This window comes from Canis lupus, chromosome 4, assembly GCF_011100685.1.
Source record: "Canis lupus familiaris isolate Mischka breed German Shepherd chromosome 4, alternate assembly UU_Cfam_GSD_1.0, whole genome shotgun sequence".
Classification (NCBI taxonomy): Eukaryota; Metazoa; Chordata; class Mammalia; order Carnivora; family Canidae; genus Canis; species Canis lupus.
In genome coordinates this window covers 68,932,522-68,958,861 of record NC_049225.1, presented here as the reverse complement: position 1 = coordinate 68,958,861, position 26,340 = coordinate 68,932,522, and the positions used below count along the sequence as shown (strand labels likewise).

Genomic DNA, 26,340 nt, shown 5'->3' with positions numbered 1-26,340 from the left:
GCTGAATGTTTCACATCAACTACTCCATTTAATTTGCATAACAGCCACAGGATGATGGGTCCTACTTCTATTCCTATTTTCATATAAGAAACTGATGTTCCAAAACACTGTAACATACCCCAAACCACACAGCATCTTAGAGCCAGGAAAGGCCTTAGGGGTCATCTGGCTCAAACTCCTAGTGTCAATGCAGATGTTTGGAAGATGACCATGCAGCCTCTCTTTACACACTTCTACCAGAGAGGGTGAATTCACTACTTGAAAGTCACATTAATAAAGGCTTCCTTTCTCCTTTCCTTTCAGCTTGCCAAAACCTTCATACCTTGAAATTCTATTTATGGTTGCTTTCATTTAGAATTCTAGAGACGACTCCTTCATGTGTTTGAAGAAAGGTGGCTAGATTCCCATATGGTTTGGCTTTCAGAAATGTCAGTCAATGGCTTGGTAAAGCCCTCCCCACAATCCCCACTCCCTTGCTACCCCAAAACACTGCCACTTTCCAAAATCTCCAGAAGTTTGGAGCTCAGAACCGAGCACCGTGCTGCAGATGGCGCAGTTGAGTCAGGGCCAGCCAGGTTATCACACCCATTGCTCTGTAAACTGTAGCTAGCTATGCAGCCCAAGCATGTATATACATTTTCGTTGCCAGGTCACACTACTAATTCATAATCAGCTTCCAGTGGTCATATGTCCTGGGTCTTTTTCTCATAAACCACAGGTTTCTGTTCACTGGCTATTATATATTTTGTATTTTAATTTGCTTTTATTTTTTAGTTTGATTCTTATTAAAGCTCATCAGAATAACTTCAATTAATCTTCAAGTTTGGAAGTCTTTTTAAAATTTAGGCTCTGTTACCTAGTGGATCAAATTGTAACAACTGAGAGCATTTAGTCATAAATCACAGTGAGAGAGCGCAGCTGTCTAAACTGGGTAGAAAGAATCATACAGAACTCTTTCTATACTATGATATGGGTACAATCTGGGGCTGAAGAGCTTAATCTTAGAAAAATCTAGTTATCTAGGTGGTGTCTGAAGTTCCAATGCAGACAAGTAAGCTTCATACGAGGAAGTCTAAACTGGGTAGAAAGAATCATACAGAACTCTTTCTATACTATGATATGGGTACAATCTGGGGCTGAAGAGCTTAATCTTAGAAAAATCTAGTTATCTAGGTGGTGTCTGAAGTTCCAATGCAGACAAGTAAGCTTCATACGAGGAAGTCTAATCTGACTAAAAGCTTCCCTGTGTTTCTGGAAAATCTGCTTGTAGATTTCCTATTATCTCTGTCCATATATTGGAACCCATTCCCTCTGCCACACCAGAACTATCACTGGTCACTGTCCTCTCTGAATATGGACATTCTCACAACCACCTGTTCACTCTGTCTACCATGTCACCATCTCCACCAATGTGAGATCCAATCTCCCTCCGCATCACTCACATTGCCCCTCCCACAGCTGCCCATTTTCTGTACTCAGCTGCATCAGGAACCTGATTGCTGGACATAGCAAGGTAAGCATGGAAATAGCCCTTTTCACATTCCCTTGTTTATGGTTGGACTGGTTCTGGAGCCCAAGGCAATGCTGAGCTTGAACAGGGAAGAGAGAAAAGTCAAGAAGCTTTAACTCAGGGGAGGCAAGTAAAGGGGAGCTTGGAGAGGCAGAGAACCAGGAAGGCCTGGCCAGGTACCCTGCTAGCAAAGTAAAGGAGGTTATTTAGGAGATTCTTTAGATATGATGGAATGATAAAAAGCACTCCACTTACTCTGTGATAGGTATACTACATATACACACACACATATTGATCCTTGCAATGAAGAATGTGAGGTTGGTACTGCCATTATTTCCATTCTAGAGCTAGAGAAACTGTAACCCAGAGAGTTTTTAGTAGCTTCCCTGAGTGAGCTGGTAAATGGTAGAGACAAGTCGGGACTGAGGTGGTGCATGACATCAACTGTTATGTAGTTCCACAGAAGTAACAGCAGAGACCCAGCGGAGATAAGTGACTTCCCCAAGACTTGGTTGCAAATCAAGCCTGCAGTCAGGAGCTCGTATTTCCCAGGCAGTTCACTTTTCTCAATAAAAGGTGATCCCTGATCCACCCAGGACGTAGATTATCATCACTTCTTTTTTAATTACTCGCAAACCATTCATCTTTACTATGTAAAGTTGCTGGGACCCACTTTTTTTTTCTCTTTTGAAAATTGTGACATTTGTATATCTTTATGCTTCGGTTTTTACAATCTCTAGAAATGACTGTTTATTTCTCTAATATTTTGTCAGGTTTTTTTGATGTTGCTGTTTCCTTAGGACCTGGAGATACATATTGCCTTGGCGCAAAAGCTTGAATACACTTGAAAACATTTCCTCTTTTTTCACTTTGCTTCTGAAGATTATTCATCCTGATTGAAAATCACAAATAAAATATGAATAGGTAGCATCACATATGCCAGGCACTGTTAGGCACTTTCCATGTATCCTCATTTAGTCCTTGCAACAGCCCATGAATTACTATTCCTATGAAGTACTCAACCTATTAGCTACTTTTTAGTTGTGGAAACTGAAGCATGGAGAGATGAAGTAATTTTCCCAAATTCCTGGAGCTAATAAATGGCAAAGCCATGCTGCAAACAAAGATATTTGAAATAAGAACCTGAATTTTTAAACTATGGGTCTCCTGCCTGCATCAGGGAATGGTTATTTCTTGTCATCATTTGTTAATGTCACATGATCTACCCCAAACAGTGCTCCAGCCCTCTGGTACTACACCTGGCTCCAGCCAGCGAGGAGAGGTGTTGGTATTGTCTTGTTTCAATCTCTGCCTTTTCTGGACTTTAGTCATACTGACACATTTCTGCAATTAAATACCAGCTCTGACATCTTTTGTACATGCCATTTAAAATCTGTTATATTGGCTCCTATTTGGATCCTCTTTTTTTGCCTGTGGTTATCCTGTATACTTTTGTTGTAGTCTATCACAAATTTCTCTTTTTTAAAAGATTTTTTTTTAATTTATTTATCCATGAGAGACACGAGGGGAGAGAGAGAGAGAGAGAGAGGTAGAGACACAGAGGGAGAAGCAGGCTTCCCACAAGGAACCCGATGTGGGACTCGATCCAGGATCCTGGGATCACGCCCGGAGCCAAAGGCAGACGCTCAACCGCTGAGCCACCCAGGCGTCCCCTATCACAAATTTCTTATGGAGGCTAGTATATTATAAAACTTTCAAAGTAATTGTGGAATCTAGTATTATCACTATGTGTTGGTTAAATAAGCCACTATGCTGATCACATTTAAGTGACCAACTTACAATTAGAATACAGAACTTAGAAACCTGAGCTGTATTAAAGATAGCAGTTTTTTGTTTCCAAAAATCACAGTCCAATCTAATATTTCTTCAAAGTCTTTAGTATGACCAATCAACTTAGTATGTAAACGTAGAAGAAAACTGGCTGAACATGTAGTGCCATAATGGCTAAAAACTGCTATATAAAACAAATTCTTATTTTACTCTGTTCAATTGTCATGTGTCTTATTCACAAAAATATTGGATATTAGGCCAAGTATAATCTTAAGTAGTGTTCATGGAAACCATTCCTTTGCTGAAATTAACCTATTTTGGGTTAGGACTTTATAAAGAATTCAAATAATGGATTTGCCTTGAATAGTTTAGTCGGGTTGCCTTATTTTCAAATTAACTGAACAAAGGTCTTTGTGCAAGATCAGACTCCCCCTACATTGTCATTTATTACTCAACAAATATTTATTGCACACTGACTGCAGCCCAGACATATTCTGGGTACCTGGAAAGAATGACAAGTTCCTATTCTTAGGAGCTTATATTATTTGAAGTTGACATAATAAATATGTAACTAAAGTTGTTGTTACTATTTAAGCACTACGAAGAGGATAGATTAAGGAATTGTTGGAAAAATTATGAATATAGAGGTAAACTGCATGGCTAGCATGGTCAGGGAATGTCTCCTGAAGAGAGGATATCATTAGAAGAGGAAGAAGGCAGACTGGTGACAATCTGGAGGATGATTCAGATCTCTAAAACAAGAGGAAATCTGGAGGACATGAGGGCCAAAAAAAAAAAAAGGAAAAGAAAGAAAAGAAAAAGAAAATGGCTAGGATCAGTGTGTAAGGAAAAGGTGGCAGGAGTTGAGGTCAGATTGATAGGGATCAGTAATTTTAGTAAGTACATGCAGAGGATTTTTAACAGGTGAATAATAGTACTGACTGCATTTATACTTTTGAAAGCTACTCTGTGTAGAGGAACAAATCCCTGAGGACAGTGATACGGGTTAGTGGCCTTTGGAGTAGTTCATGTGGGAGGGGACAGTAACCAAATTAGGATTGTAGTATGGAAACAGCGAGAAATGAAAAGATTTGGGATACATTTGGAGAAAGATTCAACAGGAATTACTGTTAGGATGATTTTAGGGTTTGAGGGGGGAAAGTGAAGAATCATTCCAAGGTTTGAGAAACTGATGAACAATGATGCAAAACACTTGGATGAGGAAAACTTGATTAGGAACAAACTGGGCGATGGATGATAAACTCAAAAGTTTTTAGGTCATGTTAAATTTGAGGTTTCAAATGCAAATGATGGGAAGGCAGTGAGATATCTGAGGATAGAGTTCAGCAGAGATGTCTGGCTAATAATAGAAACTTAGGAGTCATCAGCACATATTATCTCAAGCCATTGGTTTATATGGTATCACCTTAGGGAAAAGTATAGCTATAGGAAAAAAAAGAAAGTGATCAAGGCCTGAGCCCTGGATACCCCAACAGTTCCTTAGATGTAAAGAAAAGGAGGCATAGCCAGCAAAGATGACCTAAGGGAAATAGGCAGTAAAGTTGAAAAAATAAGGTAGTAATGAGTGACATCAGCAAGATGGCAGAACTGGAACCCCCAAACCCTTCTTCCCCCCATGGAGACACTAATTCAGCAATACATGAATTAATTCCCTTTGCAAATGATCCAGACACCAGTACAGAGGCTCCTGTACCCCACACAAATGTCATACCGACTACTGAAGCCAGTAGGAAACTTTGTGACACACTCTTGCCTTAGTCCCTTCCCTGGCACAGTGCCACATGATTGAGAGTGAACTCCCAGCTTCTCTCTAAAGAGGGAAACATAAGCTTGGACGACACTTCCAATGTTCTGGCTTTCGCAAGGGAAGGGCTTCCCCAGCGACTACCTTCTGCCTCACCTGTCTCATAGCCCTAATGGAAAACCCAGCACATTTGAAATGCCTGGGGGCCACTGAGAGCAAGAAAGCTGGGTGGCTTGTTACTGCTCCACAGAGGCCAATACAGCTTGGGAGACTCACCCTGAGGAGGTAAGAAGAGTAGAGCATGTGTCCAATGTTTTGGCTTTTCAAGGGGCTACCCAAGGAATGGATTGCTGCCTTGCCTGCCTCTTGATGGGACCTGGCACATTCTATAGATGTCCAAGAACTGTTGAGAACAAAAAAGAGCTAAGTGGCATGATAACAGACATGAGGGAATGAGAGATTATAAGATGCTGGCAGGGTGGAGGTGGGGGACCAGCAAATCCTTCTAATGAAGAATCTACAGACATAAGCCCAGGGAAGACCTATCCACAAAAAAGTTTTAAGAGGCTCTCCAGAATCTCTAGCCAGGTTAATTGTATTTTTGATAATGGCCATCCTAATAGGTATTAGGTGATACCTCGTTGTGGCTTTGATTTGCATTTCCCTGATGATTAGTAAATTTGTGCATGTTTTCATGTACCTGTTGACCATTTATATGTTTTGGAAAATGTCTGTGCAGGTCCTCTGTCCATTTTTTAATCAGATTTTTTTTTTTTTTTTTTTTTTTTTTGGCTATTGGATTCTGAGGAGTTCTTCATTTTTTGGAAATTCACCCCTTATCACAGATACAGTTTGCAAATATTTTTTACCATCTCATAGATTGCTTCATTTTGTTGATTATTTCTTCTGCTGTGTAGAAGCTTTTTAGTTTGATGTAGTCCTGCATTTATTCATTTTTGCTTTTATTTCTTATACTTGTGGTGTCACATCCAAAAAAGGCATTACCGAGACTACTGTCAAGAAACTTTTTCCCATATGTTTTCTTCTATAAGTGTCACAGTTTTGGTCTTTAATCCATTTTGAGCTAGTTTTTGTGTATGGTTAAGATAGAGGTCCAGTTTCATTCTTTTGCATGCAAATATCAGTTTTCCCAACATCATTTATTGAAAAGACTATCCTTTCCATTCATCTGTCGTTTTCAATTTCTTTCATCAATGTCTTACAGTTTTCAATGTACAAATCTTTCATTTCCTTGGTTAGATTTATTCCTAAGTATTTTATTGGGGTTTTTTTGTACTATTGTAAATGGGATTGTTTTATTTCTTTCAGAAATTTTGTTGTCAGTGTATAGAAAAGCAACTGATTTTTATATGTTGATTTTGTAAGCTGCAATTTCATTGAATTCATTTATTAGTTCTTTTTTTTTTTTTTAATTTATGATAGTCACACACACACAGAGAGAGAGAGGCAGAGACATAGGCAGAGGGAGAAGCAGGCTCCATGCACTGGGAGCCCGACGTGGGATTCCATCCCGGGTCTCCAGGATCGCGCCCTGGGCCAAAGTCAGGCGCTAAACCGCTGCGCCACCCAGGGATCCCTCATTTATTAGTTCTAACAGGTTTTTAGTTGAGCCTTTAGTGTTTCCTACATATAAGATCAGGTATTCTGCAAACAGACAATTTTCCCTCTTCCTTTCTGATTTGCATACCTTTTATTTCTTTTTACTGTCTAATTGCTGTAAGTAGTGCTTCCATACCTGAATCAATAAGGAATGGTTAGTGTTGGCACCCTTGTCTTATTCTTCATTTTAGAGGAAAAGCTTACAGCTTTCACCAAGGAGTATGAAGTTAGCTCTGGGTTTCATGTTGAAATATGTTCCTTGCATGCCCAATTTGGTGAGAGAATTTATCATGAAATGGCGTTGAGTTTGTGAAAGCTTTATCTGCATCTATGGAGATGATCAGGTGATGATTTTTATCCTTGATTCTATTAATGTAGTATATCACATTTACTGATTTGTAGATATTAAACTATCTTTGCATCCCAGGGATAAAACTCACTTGATAATGGTGCATGATCCGTTTAATGTGCTGTGGAAAAAAGAAACTTACTTTAGATTTAAGAACACAGATAAGTTCAAAATGACAGGATAGAAAAAGATATTCCATAAAATGGTAGCCGAAAGAGAGCAGAGGTAGCCATACCAATAACAGTGAAAACAGACTTTTAGTCAAAAACTCATGAGAGACAAAGAAGGACATTATATAACCACAAAGGGTCAATTCACAAGGAAAATATACAAATTATAAATATACATGTACCTAACACCAGAGTACCTAAATATATGAAATAAACATTGACAAAGCTGAAAGGAGAAATACTCTACTTTGAAATTTCAATACTCTACTTTGAATAATGGATAGAATATCCAAACAGAAGATCAGTAAGGACATAGAGAACTTGAACACTATAGACCAAATGTACCTAGCAGACATATACAGAATATTCCATCCAAATGCAGCAGAATACACATTTTTACCAAGCACACATGAAACATTCTCCAGGATAGATCGCAAGTTAGGCCACAAAACAGATCTCAAGGAATTTAAAAGATGAGAATCACATCAAATGTTTTTAATGTCCATAATGGAATAAAACTAGAAATCAGTAGAATGAAACTGAAAAATTCTCAAATATGTGAAAACAATATATTCTTTAATAACCAATAAGAAATTTGATTAATTTAGGTCAAATAAGAAATTAAAGGAAAATTAGAAAATATCATGGGACAAAGGAAAATGAAGTCACCACACCAAAACATATGGGATACATCAAAAGCATTAAGAAAGATTTATAGCAACAAATTCCTTCATTAATAAAGAAGGAAGTCTTGGGGGTAACTAGGTGGCTCAGTTGGTTAAGCATCTGATTCTTGATTCCAGCTCTGGTCATGATCTCAGCACTGAGATCGAGCCCCACATCAGGCTCATTTCCTGGGCATGGAGCCTACTTAAGAGTCTCTTTTCCCCCTGCCCCTTCCCCCCACATGCATATGCTCTCTTTCTCTCTTTCTTAATCTTTCTCTTTCTCAAATAAATAAATAAAATGTTAAAAAAAAGAAGAAGAAAATCTCAAACAACCTAATTCTAGACACTCAAGAAATTAAGAAAAGAACAAATTAAGCCCAAAGTTAGTAGGAGAAAGGAAATAATAAAGATTAGAGAGTAAAATCAATGAAATTGAGAATAGAAAAATAGAAAATAAAACTAAGAGTTGGTTTTTTGAAAATGTAAACAAAATTGACAAGCCTTTAGCAAGACTAAATAAGAAAAAAGAGAAGACTTAAACAAATGAAATCAGAAATGAGAAAGGAGACATTACAATTGAGGCCATGAAATAAAAAGGATTTTAAAAGACTAATATGGACAATTATATGCCAAACTGTATAACCTAGAATAGATAAATTCCTAGAAACACACAGCTGACCAAGACTGAATCATGAATAAACAGAAAATCTGAATAAATCTATAATTAATAAGAGGTTAAATCAGTAGTCTCAAACCTCTGAACAAAGAAAAGCCAGAGATCAGATTGCTTCACTACTGAATTCTACAAAACATTTAAAGAATTAATACCAATCTTTCTTAAACTCTTCCAAAAAATTAGAGGAAGTAACACTTCCAAACTCATTTTGTGAGGCCAGCATCACTCTGATTCCAAAGCCAGACAAAAATACTACAAGATAATAAAACTATAGGCCAATATCCCTGATGAGTTAAAGATGCAAAACTCCTCAACAAAATAGTAGCAAACCAAACTCAACAGCACATTAAAAGGATCATACACTATAACCAAGTGGGATTTAAGTGAAGAGTGTGAGGATAGTTTAATATAAAAAAAAAAATCAAGGTGATACATCACATTAACAGAATAAAAGATAAAAAGTACATGATCATCTTCACAGATACAGAAAAACTGCTTGACAAAAACTCAACAACCTTTCATGTTAAAAACACTCAACAAACTGGGAATAGAAGGAAATGACTCTAATGTTAAAAAGGCTATATATGAAATGTCCATGATAATATCATACTCAAAACTAAAAGCTCTTAGGAACAAAGCCAGTATGCCCACTCTTACCATTTCTATTCAACATAGTACTGGACCTAGACACAGCAATTAAGCAAGAAAAATAAGACATTCAAATAGGAAAGAAAGAACTAAAATGATTTCAGCTTACAGATGATATGATCTGATATGCAGAAAACCCTAAAGATAATACACAAAAAACACTGTTTGAATACATTGCAGTTAGGAAAGTTGCAGGATACAAAAATTAATATACCAAAATCAATCTCATCTCTACTTACTAAAAACAAACTATCCACAAAGGAAATTAAGAAAACAATCCCATATAACAACATTAAAAGGAATAAGATATTTAGTAATAAACTTAACCAAGGAGGGAAAAGATCTGTACTCCGAAAACTGTGAAACATTTGTGAAACAGACTGAAGATTCACATAAATGAAAAAACATCCCCTATTCCTCGATGGAAGACCATATTATAACACCCAGACTACACAAACTGATCCATAGATTCTTCGCAATAAGCCTACACATATAAAGTCAACTCACCTTTGATAAGATTGCCAAAAATACGCAATGATGAAAGGATAAACTCCTCAATAAATGTGTTGGGAAAACTATGTACCTACATTCAAAAGAATGAAATTGGACCCTTATCTTACACCATACACAAAAATTAACTCAAGGTGAATTAAAGATTTAAACATAAGACCTGAAACAGTAAAGCTCTTAGAAGAAAACATGGGGGAAAGTTTTCTGGACATTGGTCTTGGCAATAAATTCCGGTATAGGAGACCAAGAGCACAGACAACAGAAGGAAAACAGGAAAGTGGGACCACAAACAAAAAAAACTTCCACACAGCAAGAAAGCAATCAAGCAAGAAATAGAGTGAAAAGGCAACCTATAAAGTGGGAGAAAATATTTTCAAACCTTATATCTGTAAGGAATTAATTTCCCACACATATAATTAACTCCTACAACCAAATAGTAAAATACCAAGTAACTCAATTTAAAAATGGCAAAAGACTCGAATAAACATTTTTCCAAAAAAAGATCTACAAATAGCCAACAGGTAGGTATATGAAAAGATGTTCAACATCAGTAATCATCATGGTAATTCAAATCACTACCATGAGATATCACCTCATACCTGTTAGGTCAGTCATTATCAAAGACAAAACAGAAAACAAGTGCTGGTGAAGATATGGAGAAATTGGAACCCTTGTTTACTTCTGGTGGGATTGTAAAATGAAGCAGGTGCTAAAGAAAATAATACAGAAGTCCCTCAAAAAAATTAAAACAGAACTACTTTACAACCTTACAATTCCATATTTGAATATTTATCCAAACAAATGGGGAAAAAAAAGATATCAAAGAGCTATTAGCACTCCCATTTTCATTGTACCATTATTCACAACAGCCAAGATCTAGAAACAACCTAAATGTCCATCAGTGGATGAACAGATAAACATAATATGGAATATACATACGATGGAATATTACTCCGCCATGAAGAAGTAACTACTGTCATATGCTATAACATGAATGAACCTTGAGGACATTATGGTGAGTGAAATAAGCCAGTTACAGAAGGAAAATATATTACATTCAATAGTATCTAAAGTAGTCAAACTCATGAAAGCAAAAAATAGAATGGTAGTTGCCAAGGACTGGTGGGAGGAGGAAATGAAGAGCTGTTACTTGATGGATATAAAGCTTCAGTCATGCAAGATGAAAACATTCTAGAGATATACTATACACCCCTATACTTATAGCTAATAATACTATAAAAACCTGGGTAAATCTCATGTTACATGTTTTTTTAGCACAATTTTTTTTTAAAGTGTCATAAGCCAAAGGAAGAACATGCTTAAGACCAGAAGCATAGGGCAGCCCCGGTGGCGCAGCAGTTTAGTGCCACCTGCAGCTGGGAGTGTGATCCTGGAGACCCAGGATCGAGTCCCACGTCAGGCTCCCTGCACGGAGCCTGCTTCTCCCTCTGCCTGTGTCTCTGCTTCTCTCTCTCTCTCTTTCTCTGTGTGTCTCTATGAATAAATAAATAAATAATCTTTTAAAAAAAAGTTTATCTTAAAAAAAAAGAAGTGTAGTCAAACACATCAAATGATGCTGAAAGATCAAAGATGATGATAAAGGATTAACCATTAGCTTTGGCAAAATACAGGTCACTGGCAACCTTGATAAAAACAATTTTAGTGCAGTGGTAGGGAAATAATGAGATTAGCATGGGGGAGAGAGAGAGAGAGAGAGAGAGAGAGAGAAGGAAATAATTTCAAGACAGAGGGCATGTTTTTACAAATATCAGGGAGAACTAGTACCATGGAGAGAAAGGTTGGTATGGAAAGAAAGACTGGTATGGAGACAGAGGGCTTTTTCTTTTTTTTTAAACAGGGGCAATAATAATATGTTTGTGTACTGACTAGAGTGATCCCGCAGAGGTAGAGAAAAATAGGGACATAGGAGAGAGAGGGGATGAGTTTGGGAGTAAACTCTGAGGAGATCTGAGTCGGTAGGATCCAGACCACAAATAGAGAAGGTGGACTTAGGAAGGAGTAGATTCAGGAATTTGTCTTACATAAAGAAAATACAGAATATGCACAAACAGATGCAGGTAGGTTGCTGGGTTAATGGTGGGAAACTGAGAAAGTTCTTCTCTGTATTTTTTTATGTAAAATATAAGGTGAGGTCCTAAGTTTAGTGAGGTGGGAAGGAATATTGGTTTGAGGAGCAAGAAGATATATTAAACTATCGTCTCAGAGAACAGAAAAATGAATTTACAGGGGATATGCAAGAAGATATATGGTCAGAAATTTCTAGTGAATTGAGGCATCCAGGCTCAGTAATGTTTAGCCACTGAAGTTTTCTGGGATTGTAATAGGTAAAAAATAGAGGTTAATGAAGTTAAATTTTTTCCAGGTAAGCAAAACAAAAAGGAGTGAGATAAAAGAATTAAGGACATTTTCAAGACTGGGACTCTAATATCAGACCCAAAGAAATTGAGCAGATACAAAGAGAAATAAGGACACGAGGGAGTGATAAGAACTAAACAAAACAGTCCTGTAGCCTTCCCTTCTAGCAACTTTCAAGTCAATCATCCTCTTGACTACCTCCCCCCCACCCCCACCCCACCCCCTACTTCCCACCCCTTCCCCTGGAGAAAAGCCCAGGGCAGGATATGGCAGGAGTGTGTTTAGAGCTAACTCTGCTAAAGGCGGCCCTGGTATCCTTCTCTTCCTCCTTCCTCCACAGAGGAGTGTGGCTTGAGACGTAACGTTGAAGTAAGTTCCCATTTACCCATTAGAATGTCTTTGAGCACATCTTCCTCTTCACCACCCAACAAGCCAGAGGGAACTTCCAGGAAAGCCTAGCAGGCAACTAAAATTGCCATTCATCATAGTCCACTTTTCTTCATGAAATTAATTCTCCAAGTGAATCAAGAAACATAACCATCATTTATAACATTGACTAAGGATAAACATGGCTGCTTCCTAAAAATTAATTCACAGGAAGAATTCTACGTGAAACATAGTGTTAGCTGGCATTTAAGATAAAGTGGTAACAGAGCTGTCCATTCCCGGGTTTGTGATGAAATATAGGAACATTACAAGAGCACATCTAAGGAATCAATGTGCCATCTGCTTCAGTACCTGGTCTCCGGAGGTGACTAATCCTGGCTGCTTCTCAAAAATGTTTAACCATCTCCTCCTGCCCCTCTTCCTGACCTATCTTCCTCTCTTAATAGAGCATAATAAAAGCATATGGCTCTGTAGAAAGCTTCTGGAAGCAGAATTCCATCTGAAACATGGTAAATTTCTCTCTTCACTCTTCCCTGCCTTCTGGAATATATAATTTTGATATTTTTCTGGCCTTCAGTCTTCTAAGACAGATCCTAACCCCACCCAGAGAAAGAGAAATAAGAGAATATATAAGTTTCTTGTGGGTTCAAATGCTGCATCTAGAAGTTCCTTGAATACCCATTAGGGTTTTCCAAAACTAACGCTTTAAGGTAAGAGACAGCATTGTTGATCATAATAGGTAAAAATTTCTAGATTAACAGAGCTGACCCCTTTGATCAACATTAGTTAAAATGTGTGCATATATAGGCATGTATGCATGAGATTTAACATTTTCTTTAAGGCTCAGAGTTCATCTATTACCCTACTATTCTGCTTTTAAACAATGGAGGTGTTAGCGATTACTTTAGGTCTGTCAGTTTATTTGGCTCTGTGTTGTCCCAGGCTGCTCACCAGGAATAATAATATGGATCCCACCCATATTCCGACTCTGGACCTGTCTGGAGATAGGATTAATTAGGTAGCATCCACCAGAGGTCTACTTATAGTGCGGGGGGGGGGGGGGGGGGGGGGGGGGAGGGACAAGTTTCTTGGAAAAGTAGTAAAGCCAATACACACTACATATGTGTACACACACACAAATAGGCGCACACAGAGAGTGGGCTAAAATTGAGAATAATGCAGAGTACAGAACAAAGTCTATCCCACATATTATCCTCTCTCCAGTCCTCATAAACTCATACCTCAGTTAGGGCACAACAACAAAAGAATCCATATAAATTCAAAAAGCTCTTTGGCTGAGATCCATACTAGGCACCAAGATTGAAGGGTTCTATGAGTGTTGGCACTCACAGCTCTAGCAGTGACGGCAGACAAGATCAGAAGTGGGTATCCACAGCTTCCACAAAGGAGAACCCAGCTCTGGGAACCTTTGACCACAGCAGAATCCAGGGACCTTGTTACACACTAACATCCTCATTGTTGGGTCTCTGCAGATGTAGCACGGGCCCTGGTGGGACTGCCAACAGCAGTGGTATTTTAGGTATACAAATTATGGAAGCACACTTCCTCTAGATGTCCCATCAGCAAAAGTGACAACTTTTCAAGGTTTCCCTGAAATAGGAAGGAAGAAAAATGGCAGATACCATGTATATGGTAGTCCCCAAAATTGGCTTATAATGCATACTTAAGAATTTGTGGGCAGCCCAGGTGGTTCAGCAGTTTAGCGCTGCCTTTGGCCCAGGGCCTGATCCTGGAGACCCAGGATCGAGTCCTACATTGGGCTCCCTGCATGGAACCTGCTTCTCCCTCTGCCTGTGTCTCTGCCTCTCTCTGTCTCTCATGAATAAGTAAATAAAATTAAAAAAAAAAAAAAAAGAATTTGTCCAGAGATTTCTAGAACTACTTGGAAATCCATTGAAGAGGTGCTTGGGAAAGGCCAAAATGGACAATTTAACATGATTCTGATTTTACTCTGGGCAGGGTTTAGGAACACCTACCTTCTGTGTCCGTGCGTCTTCATTTCTTAGCCTTTGCTCATGAATATTCCCTATGTTACTAATGATGTATGGCACCCAACAGTCTCATTCCTCTTCTTTGTAACCACGCTTTCCATTTTGATTGGGTGGAGTTGGAACTAAATATGAGAAACTCTAAGTAAAGACATGAGAAATTTTCTTAAGGGTGTGTAAGCCTTAACATACAAACATTGTGTTATCCATTTTAGCAAATTGAGGGGTTTTTTAATGTTTGGGATACTGATTACACTCAATAACTACAATTCAAGTAAGTGAGTTATGACCACATTTATGTTTCTATTCCATTCTACGTCAATGGTGCTTCAAATAAATGAGGTATAGTTTGCAAATACAAGATTGATCATTTCCTTTTTAATAAAAAAATCAACTTACTGTTTACCTTTGTTTTTGATGGCTTTCTGATGCTGATTATTAACACATTTGCCTTCATAATACCACTGTTGCTCAAGAGCAATATTGAAGTTTAGCTTCTAGATAAATTGAATGACTCTATAGCCTATAAATACAACAATACTAACTGGGCCTGTACAACAAAGAATGAGACCAAATGGACAAAAAACCAACACAGGAATGTTTCCTAAATTGCCATTAGTGACCGACCACTAGCATCACCAAATAGGCTGATTTTAAGTGCTGTTGATGGCTGATAGCAGTACTTTAAGGATATGAGGGGAAAGGTTTTACATTTATCACAGCGACCTAATTTGAACACTTAGGTAGCAATTAAGTCACATTTATGTTCAAGGTGCATGATGAACTATAATATGAGTTATCAGTATGTTCCCAACCTGGGCCATTAGCCTTGAGTCAAATACTCACATTCTGGCTCTAAGCCTGATTATAAATTTGAACACTCATAAATAGACTGCATGGTCCAAAAGAAAGAGCTTAGTCAAAGATGTATATTTAAATTTGGCTCTGTCGCTTACATAAAGGTTCCCCATAGAGCTACCCTAAAGCAGTGTTTTTCCAACTTTAAATGTGCATAAAAGTCACCTAGGGATCTCGTTAAATGCCTATCCTGATTAAACTGGCCTGAGGGGTGGAGTCTGAGGTACATTTCTACCTCCCCTGGTCCCTGGACCAACTTTGAGTGGCAAGGCCTCGGAGGTTTATTGATAGAACATGTAGAAAAAAGTGTGTGTACATGGGAAAACATTTTGTAAGCTGTAAAATGGCATCAGTATCACTTTATATTAATAGGTGGTGATTCAGTTCAACTCATCAAGAAAAAAATCCTAGAATAAATGATGTTCCACATATTTTAATTTTTCCTTTTTTAGCAAAATCAAAAACAAAACAGGGAATGGGAAAGACAACACAAAAAAGGTATTCATCCTAAACAACTTTGCTGTTTTTTGGTTGCTTTTAAAGATTAACTTCAGCATCACCGTCCTGACTAAAATGATGAGGAAAAAACCCCAACCCTGCTTTTTATTTATTTTCTTTCCAACCCTGCTTTTTAAAAGAAATTTGTACAATTAGACCCAATCCTAGATTTGTCCTGTAGATGGTCTCATCCCAATCAAAATAGAAATAGTAAGTTACAAGGAAAAGGAAGACAGCTGGCTCCAGAAATACTGGAACATGAAAAGATTGTTGGGAGGAAAGAAACGAAAAAGTAATAAGAGACACAAGAACACAGAAATCAGAACTGTAATAAACATCTAGTTTCTCTAAGTGAAACTGCTCTTTTTCATTGCCATTGGCATTTTCTGGAAGAAATGAACAAAATCGCCAAGTGTAACTATTGATTTCCAAAGCATTTCTGTGTTCCTTATCTAAAGTACAATCAACAATTCCTGTTTAAGTGGCAGTTCGAAAACTGACCCCTGACCACAGAGGACAAACAGGGGACCAAAGAAGGAAGCAGGCCACCCCAGAGTGGCATGTGGCAGGTTTAATAAGCAAGGGAACCTACATACAAGGCTTGTCTTGGGTGACCACAGGAAGAGTCCATCTTCACACCCACCAACCGGAGGAATCTTAAGAGTTTATATAGAGGCAGTGCCTGGGCTTGGTCACGTGTAGTACTGCCAGATGGTCTCAATAACAACTTACTCTCTTAAGGCGGTGTCCTTGGAAAGAGCTCCAACTGTGGGAACAGTGGGTGGTCACAGTGCCAAGGGTAGGGAGGGTGTGAGGAGCCTCTGATTGCTGGGGGTCCATCTTTAGGGTCAACTGGAGGTCTCGGCCCCTCCATGAACTCCAATACCGAGGAAACATACACTCTCTCTGAGTCCCAATACCACAATAGCTTGGCCAATCTTTCATTATCATAGGGTCAGTTTGCTGTCTTCTGTGAAGATTTTCATCGCCTATCAGAAAAGGTATGGAGAAGCCCTCCCATGGAATAAAAAATCCTTCCTGGTCTTTCAGATTTTGGATAGAACGATTCCCTACCGTATACCCAGATCACCAACACCTTACCCACACCAAGCAAAAAGCTTGCTTCCTCCCATGATGGATCTCTTTACCACGGTTCTGGAGGTGCCAGGATTATAGGGTTAGAACTCTCCTGCAAAGATGCCAGAAATTGATCAGCCTCACTTTCACCTGAATTTTACCATTTGTCTTCCCGCCTCCATTTCTGTCTATTCTCTCTCACCTGCCTGTCGTGACAGGAAGCATCACGCATAACCCAAATGCCAGGATATTGTTTAAAAAACATATATGAATGAAAATTTGGTTTGGTGTCATCAGAGACTGGAAGAAATGACGAATGACATTAAAATCTGAGTAACTGTCTATGTATTCTGACAGCACCATGACTTTGAAAGATAAACTGGAAGTAAAACTACTAATACAGATTACTAACTTAATCCCTTAGGCCAGTCAATACCAAATCATGAGGCCATTTAAATGCAAAACAGCTGGGCAGCCCCAGTGGGGTGGCGCAGCGGTTTAGCACCCCCTGCAGCCTAGGGCATGATCCTGGAGACCCTGGATCGAGTGCCACGATGGGCTCTCTGCATGGTGCTTGCTTCTCCCTCTGCCTGTGTCTCTGCCTCTGTGCGTGTGTGTCTATGAATAAATTAATTAAAAATCTTTAAAAGAAATAAAATAAACAACATTTCTGGTAGCATTCAAGATGCAGACTGCAGACACTTGAGAAATGTTTCGAGAAGCCAGAACAGTACGCATGGTGGGGAATATCCCACACCTGCAGATTGTTCTTTGCACTAGCCCCGGGTAATCTGGGTCAGCTGCCCCAGGTGGGTGGCCTCTTAATTAAGCAGCTCTTCTCTCTCTGGTTGCTTCACCTAAGAAAACCTGAACTTTGAGGATGACCGAGCAGTCATTCCCTTCCACAAAAACACTTGCATGGTGCATCAGGAGTGGTTTTAAATGGTGGAGATAATTACTTAATTCAAGCTGTAGCAACTGGCCAAGTAAACATGTAGCAGCCAGGAAGCTATTAGCATGATTTTAAGGCAATTATTCCATTAGTGTTTAATAGTCTCCAATTAGCCTTCTCTATCAAAGTTTGAATGTCTCTTTTCCTCCAAAAATTCTCACAGTTGAATAATGCAGAAAAGTACCAAACCCATTTTACACCTAGATTTATATATATGAATTTACCAAACCAACTTTACAAAATCATGGGGAAATTCAGGGGTGTAGATTTGGTGAAATGATTTTTTTTTTCTTCTCAGAAGTACTGGGGCTAAGAATGGGAGGCCTTGCAGGAGATTCATATTAAGAAGGGCTGGGAAAGCAGTGAAAGTTCCCCCTGCAATCAATGCCACAACCCCTCTTAGTATTATACTCAAAATGGATCCCATGCAAAGGCTTCCATTCTTACCCCCAACGCCTCTACTGGGAGACACGCAGAATATCAAAGTCTCTGACCTCAGGAAAGAAAAGGAAAATTGCCCTGTATCCTGCTAATGCCTAGTTCCTTGTCCCCTCACCCTGGTTAGTAGCTGTTGCTACTGAGCTACCCAGATACAAACCGCAATGCATTTCCCTCGAAAATCCCTAGGAGGGGCGGCCTGGGTGGCTCAGCGGTTTGGCACCTGCCTTTGGCCCAGGACGTGATCCTGAAGACCAGGGATCGAGTCCCACGTCAGGCTCCCTGCATGGGGCCTGCTTCTCCCTCTGTCTGTGTCTCTGCCTCTCTCTGTCTCTCTGTCTCTGTCTCTCTCTGTCTCTCATGAATAAATAAATAAAATCTTAAAAAAACGAGAAACTTAAAAAAAAAAAAAAAAAAGAAAATCCCTAGGAGACTTTCCCTAAGGACCACGTAAGGGGTCAGATCACTGATCTGAGGGTAAATCATTTGCCTTTACTAAGCTGCAATTTTTATATCTATGAAATGGAGTTCGTAGTACCAGCACTGCCTCCTTCATGAGGTTTGGGGAGGGGTTTGGTGATCTGAAAACTGAAGAATTACAGAAATATTATATAGATTCTGACATAGCATCATACCATCCCTCAGAACTAGCATTGTGAACGCGGGCTTTTAAACTCCCTAGGTATCTGGCAAGTCACCCCTCAGAAGGCTGGCATCAGAATCCTTGCCTGTATTACCTTTGATGTGTAGGGAAATGCTCAGGTGAGATTCTATGAAAACAACTGCCTAAAGACCAAGTAAAAAGGAAGCGGATAGAGCGCCTGTGGAAGGGAGAGTGAAATTTCGCCAACAAAGTTGGGTACTTCCTACTGTCTCCTTCCAAAGGCCAATCCCCAGGCTCACCCAGGTAGCAGAGTAAGTGCAAAGTGGGGAGGCTGGGCGGTTCTTTCCCTTGGAGATACTTGGGCTCTCGGGAAGCTACCTTTTGAGAAAAAAAAAAGGGCAAAAGGAGACAAATCCTTCCTTCAGGGGTTGGCGCTCAGAGTGCAGCCTGTGCCTGTCCTCGCAGCCAAACATCACTTGACTAGACCAGTGATTTGAGTTACTGATCAATTCCAGCGCTGCTGGTTGGGAGCCTGTTGGGATTTTTCAAAGGAATCCTTCTCCCCCCGCCCCCCCCCTTATCCTGTCTTCCTCCAGTGGCTGAGAGGGGGCGCTGGATGGGGTGGTAGATCACGAGGAGACAGACCAGAAGGTCGAACTTGATAACCCGCTGGGCTCGGGGCGGGGGGTGGACTACCTGTGGGCCAACTGCCCTCTAGCCTAGCCGGGTCCTGGGAGAACCGGCCGTCTGCACCCTCAGCCCAGGTGAAAAGCCAAACCGGTAGGGACGTGCGGCCGTGTCCCCGGCTGTCACCCAGCACCGCTCCCGGTCTCGGGCACACCTGAGCTGGGGGCCGGTGCGCGCTCCCGCCCCAGACACCTGCCGGGTCCCCCGATGCCAGCCGCGCGCGCCGGGCTGCAGCCTCCGGATCCGGGCGGCCTTGCCCCGCCTTGCCCCGACCTCCTCCTGGGCTGTCGGGACGCTCGCACGACCCCGTCTCCCCCCGGGTCGGCCCGCCAACCGCAGCCCTCCGCCGCTGCCCCCGCAGGGTCCCGAGCCACTGCAAGGCTGCGCCCTCCCGACCCCGGCGCCTCCAGCACTTGGCCGGGACCCAGACGGCGAGCGCCCGGCCCGGCCCGGCCGGGGAGCGGCGCCCCCGCCCCCGCCCCCGCCCCCGCCGCCGCCCCCGCCCCGTCCCTCCGGCGGCCGGTCAAGGGCAGCGATCCCGCCGCCGCGGGTCCCTGAACTTTCCTCGCTCTTCGCGAAGCGCTTTGTGCCTTTCACGGAGACTCGGGGCGAGTGTGAACGCCTCGGTGCGGTCTGACCGCGAAACCTCCCGAAGACGCTCGACTCCGCCACCGGGATGGAGGGGTCGGAGGTCCCGCGGCGGCAGCCGAGCCCTCGGGACAGCGGCTCGCGCTGCCCGCGCCCTGTCGCCCCGCAGACCCGGCAGCCGCCCTCGCCCCCAAGTCTGCGAGGACCACGGCGGGAGGGGCGCGGGGAGCTGCCGGCCCCCCCCCCCCCCCCCGCCCCAGCCCTGCCGCGCAGCCTGGCAGCTTCCAGAGCCCAGCGCACAGCAGTCACCTTGACTGGCCGCGCCGCGGGCCCCAGAGGTTTGCCGGGCGCCGAGGCCCGAGGGCGGCCGGGCCGGACACCCTCCCCTGGGGGCCGCTTTCCCTCCCCGGGGGCCGCCAGGCAAGTTGGGGCTCCGCGGCGGAGGGCGCAGGGCACAGGGCGCGGAGGGGGAGCGCCCCGCCGGCTCGGCGCGCCTACCTGGGATGGCCAGATTGGTGAGCGGGATGCTGTGGATGCTCGCGGGCAGGGCGGCCATCCAGTCGGCGAGTCTGAGCTCGTTCTTCCCCTGGGACGAGGCCATGGTGCGGGTCGGCGTGGCGCGCTGGCGCCCGGCTCCCGGCTCCCGGCTCCCGGGCAGGCTGGCAGCTGCGGCCGCGAGTCCCCGCCGCGCTCGGGCCCCGCCGAGTTACCCCCGGCGCGGCGCCACACCCACAGGATGGCGCAGACACATGCTAATTTTAATAATTATTCAAAACACCCCCTGCTCCCCCGGAGCCTCCGCCAGACTCCGCCGGAGCTTTTGTTCCCGGCGTCCGCGCTCGCTCCCCGCGGTGCGCGCCCTCCTCCCGCCCCCCCCCCGCGTCTCCGCCCCGCCCCGCCCCGCCCCGCCCCGCCGTTCCGCAGCGGCCCGCGCCTCGCCTCGCCTCGCCTCGCCTCGCCTCTAACTTGGTTCACCCAGACGGGGGTTGCTCGGCCCTCTGGGGTCACTCCCCGGTCCCGCCTGGGGGAAGGCCGCCTCGGGGGTGGACCTAAAATGCCTCGGGACGCGGTGCGGCATCCTGGGCTCTCAGGACTTCGCATCCTCAGCCTAGAGCTTTGCTTTCCGTCCGCTACAACAGGTTGCGCCCCTGCTCAGCCGTGGCCACTGCGCTGCTCGTGGCAAAATGGGGGTCCTGAATCACCCCTCGATCTTTGGAGTAGTTGACAAGTGTGCAAAGAGCAGGCAATCCTAGTGATCCCTGCTTGATCCCTGGCACCCTGTTCCAGACTCTGCAAGGTGAAGAAGCACTTCAACCCCTTCGTTTCCTGGACGGTGCAAAACCTGTGCCTGCTATGGAGAGAGCTGCCTGTGTCCTCTCTGTGTCGGTTTTTTTTTTTTTTTTTTTTTTCGTGGCACTCCGGACAAGGCTAGAGCCCGATGCTAGAAGCAAATCACATTTCCCAGCGACATACTGTAATTATTGCCAGTAGCATTTGGTGGAATTTATTTGGCAACATTCAAAATGATTTATGCCATTGTCTGATTTTTTTTTTTTTTCATTCCTTGGCAGACTGGAGAGATTGTGTCTCTCTCAGGAGAAATCACTCATTGAGCCTCCAAAGAACTGTCTTGGTCCACCTGCTTTCAGATGAGAGAGAGAAGGGAAATCGTGTTTTACAAATGTGATGAGGCCAGCGGTGGCCTGAGGAATGTATAAGCAGTACAGTGAAAACAGGCTAGGTCTTTGCAACCCAAAGAATGTAGAGGCAGTGGTGTGTAGATCCTGTTCCTAAGTAAATGCTGTTGGGTTGGGGCGATGAGAACAAGGTAGGAGAGAGCTATAAAACCTGGGAATGATCATTTCGTTTCAGCAAACCCTACAGTACTAAAAACCACAACTAAAGGTTGCTTATTGTATGAGGATTTGGGGTTCACAGAGTATTTACTCCAAATGGGATGCACTATGCAAAAGATGGGGAGAAGAGATCATTCCTCATCCTTGTGATCAAAATTTCCATTGCTTCCTAGAATCAATTCATAGCTTCGAGAGAACATGGTAGGGTTATCTTTAAGAAATGTCCTAGGATTTTTTTTTTCCTGGGGTAAATCTTAATATTCTTGCTAGCCCAGTAGGAGCCCGCAAAACCTTCTGATTAGAATGAGAATTTAGCTTGCTGTAAGATTCTAGGTCAAGAGACCTACAAATACCACTCTTCTGACTAATATTGGTGTTCTGCTGGCATCGTGGGAGGGCCGTGCATGAGGAGAGAGCTCAGATCTGGGAATCAGTTGCTCTGTCTCAGAATAGTTGGGGCAAGTCTTCTTGTGTCTGCCAGCCCTGGTTATCTCCATTATAAAATGGTGATAATAACTCAGAGATTCGTGGTGAAGCTTCCAGGAAGGAGTGTATCTGAAAAAACTTTGTTATCAGCAAAGCATCACACAAAATGTGAGATGTATGTCTATTAAGATAACATATGTTTATTTCCCTCATTGCCGTTTCTATCCTCACAGAGCATTCATCTTCAAAAGAATGAAATAATTATTGGATTTGGGGGATATTTTAAAACAAAATACACTTTAAAAACGTGCCCTGGGTGAAATTAGTCAGTCGGAGAAGGACAAACATTATATGGTCTCATTCATTTGGGGAATATAAAAAATAGTGAAAGGGAATAAAGGGGAAGGATAAAAAAAAATGAGTGGGAAATATCAGAAAGGGAGACAGAACATGAGAGACTCCTAACTCTGGGAAACGAACTAGGGGTGGTAGAAAGGGAGGTGGGCAGGGGATGAGGGGTGACTGGGTGATGGGCACTGAGGGAGACACTTGATGGGATGAGCACTGAGTGTTATTCTATATGTTGGCAAATTGAACACCAATAAAAAATAAATATATTATTTACTTCCTTCTTTTGGCTTTAGGCTCCATTTACTATTAAAAAAAAAAGTGCCCTGTTCAAGTGTGTTGAACTTATGTGTCTCTAAAAGGTTTGTGAAGCTTTTTTTTAATGAAACTACTTTAAATGTTGAGGAACGTTGTCTCTATAAAGAATTGTACACTTGCCTTTTGGTGAAGCAACAATCCCTCCCCTGTTTTATCTCCTTTAAGTTTCAGAATTTCTAATATATTGGTTTTGCATGAAATTTCACATTTCTCAGCATGCAACCCACCAGAAAAGACAGGGCTGGAAGTTGATAATTCTGGATTTCTTTCCCAGCCTTATAATCAATATTGTAGGCAATTTTATGACCCAGTTTCCCCATCTCTCTATTACCAGCTCTGCCATCACTTACTAAATGACATTAAGAAGATCATGTAATTTCACTGGACTTTAGTTATCCCACTGTATTAGTTATGATTCTCTAGAGAAATATACATATTATATATATTTATTTATTTATGAGAGAGAGAGAGAGGGAGCAAGGGAAGGAAGGAGAGGAAAAGATAGAAGGAGAAGGAAGAGACAGATTTACCTTAAGGAACTGGCTCATGTGATTGTGAGGGCTAGAAAACCTGAAAGGCAGGCCAGTAGGCTGGGAACTCAGATAGGATTTCTATGTTGCAGCCTTGAAGAGGAATTCTTAGGAAACCTGTCCCAGTTCTTAAGACCTTTAACTGATTAGACGAGGCCCACCACATTATAGAAAATAATCTGCTTTAACCAAAGTCAAATAACTATATATGCTAACCACATCCACAAAGACCTTCACAGCAACATCTAGACTAGTGTTTGACTAAGCTACTGGGCATCATAGCCTAACCAGTTGATGCATAAAATTAACCATCACAATCAACTGATAAACTAAACTAGAAGTTGTTACTGACTTCTAGGGCCCCCTGTGACTCTATTATTCTACAGCTCTGTTTCCTTTGGGATTCTTTCTCCTGTGTATAGTTGCTGGAAATAGCAAGAGGAGGAATGAAAATATTTCCCTTGTTTTTGTTTTGTTTTGTTTGTTTGTTTTTACTCTATCCAGACAACTCAAGGTGTGGAATAAGATTTTCATGTTTACATGCTACAGCATGAATGAGCCTTGAGGCCAAAAGAATGTGTACACTTATCTGAGATATTTAGAAGTAGTCAAAATCATAAAGACAGAAAGTAAAATGGTGGTTTCCAGGGTCTTGGGAGAGAGGAAGGAATAGGGAGTTATTGTTTAATGAGTATGGAGTTTCAGTTTTACAAGATGAAAGGAGTTCTAGAGATGGATGGTTGGTGATGATTGCACATTATGAATGGCTTAAATACCCTTGATATATACACTTTGAAATGGTTAAAGGGCGCCTGGGTGTCTCAGTTGGTTGAGCATCCAATTCTTGGTTTCTGCTCAAGTCATGATCTCAGGGTTGTGAGATCGAGTCCCATATTGGGCTCCATGCTCAGCAGGGAGCCTGCTCAAGATTCTTTCTCTCCTTCTGCCCCTCCCCTGGCTCTCTCTTTCACACACACTCTCTCTCATATAAATAAATCTTTAAAAAAGAGAAGTGGGTAAGATAGTAAATTTTACATTATGTATATTTCACCATAATAAAAAAATAGGAAAAATTAATGTGCCAATATAATATATAATATGTCAATACGTACAATGAGCCAATAAATACATAATGAGCCAAAAAAAAAAAAAGATTTTCATGTCTACAACAGAAGTGAGAAAATACCAAAGATTTTTAATTGTGGTGTCAATAATAGCTAATCTTAAAAAAATGTTTTAAGCATAAGTGGAAAGAGCAAAATGACTTGTTGCAGTGCTTTCATGCTACTTTTAAAACTTTCATGTGTATAATCCTTAGCTCTTCATCAAAATCACACTGTGCCCAGTTTATAAACATTACTACTTGTTTGTTTGGAACATTTCCTTACTTCATAGCCACTTCCACTCTTAAACATAAATGGCTCTTTCTTCCTAGAAATAACCCCATACTTATATGGTCAGTTAATCTGTGACAAAGGAAGCAAGAATATACGCTGGGGAAAAGACAGTCTCTTCAGTAAATGGTGCTAGCAAAACTGGATAGCTACAAGCAAAAGAATGAAACTGGACCACTTTCTTACACCATACACAGAAATAAACTCAAAATTAAAGACCTAAATGTGAGACCTGAAACCATAAAACTCCTAGAGGAAAATATAGATAATTTCTTTGACATTGGCCTTGGCAACATTTTTCTAGATATATCTCCTTGGGCAAGGGGAACAAAAGCAAAAGTAAACTCATGGGAACCACACTAAAATAAAAAAGCTTTTTCACAGTGAAGGAAACCATCAACAAAACAAAAAGGCAACATACCAAATGGGAGAAGATATTTATAGATGGTACGTTTGACAAGGGGTTAATATCCAAAATGCATAAAAAATTTATACAACTCAGCACCATAAAAAAAGCCAATCAAAAACTGGGCAGAAGACCTGAATAGAGACATTTTTCCAAAGAAGATATAGAAACGGACACATGAAAAGATGCTCAACATCACTCATCATCAGGAAAATGCAAATCAAAACCACAAAGAGGGGATCCCTGGGTGGCGCAGCGGTTTTGCGCCTGCCTTTGGCCCAGGGCGCGATCCTGGAGATCCGGAATTGAATCCCACGTCGGGCTCCCGGTGCATGGAGCCTGCTTCTCCCTCTGCCTGTGTCTCTGCCTCTCTCTCTCTCTGTGTGTGACTATCATAAATAAATAAAAATTTAAAAAAAAAACCACAAAGAGAGATCACCTTACACTTGTTATCAAAACGACAAGAAATAACAAGTATTGACAAGGAGGTGGAGAAAAAGGAACCCTCATCCAACTGTTGGTGAGAATGTATGTTGGTGCAACCACTGTGGAAATCAGTATGGAGGAGCCTTAAAAAAATTAAACATAGAAATACCATATGATTCAGTAATTCCACTACTGGGTATTTATCCAAAGAAAATGAAAACATTAATCCAAAAAGATATATGCACCCCTATGTTTACTGCAGCATTATTTTTGGTAGCCAAATAATGAAGCAACCCAAGTGCCCACTAATAGATAAGTGGATAAAGAATTTGTGGTATAATGTAATATACCGCATGTATATTAAACCATATATATAGTATAATAGATTATTTCATAGTTAACAAATGAGATTTTGCCATTTGTGACAACATGAATGGAACTAGAGGATATTATGC

The 26,340-nt window shown here is 41.6% G+C and overlaps 1 protein-coding gene across 4 annotated transcripts in view; it reads right to left on the bottom strand.

Annotated features, from left to right (window-relative positions):
- Nucleotides 1-21,007, bottom strand: part of PLCXD3 (phosphatidylinositol specific phospholipase C X domain containing 3) — a 184,602-nt gene extending 163,595 nt beyond the window's left edge. Inside the window, exon 1 of one of the 4 annotated variants that reach the window (XR_005358530.1) lies at nt 20,680-21,007. Coding sequence is in view for 3 of the 4 variants with exons in the window: in XM_038535223.1 (XP_038391151.1) it covers nt 20,680-20,782 (103 nt within the window). In the remaining variant the exon portion in view is untranslated. The remainder of the gene's footprint in view (nt 1-20,679) is intronic. The other 3 variants (XM_038535223.1, XM_038535221.1, XM_038535219.1) reach the window with 3 other exon arrangements.
- Between the last annotated feature and the right edge of the window lie 5,333 nt (nt 21,008-26,340).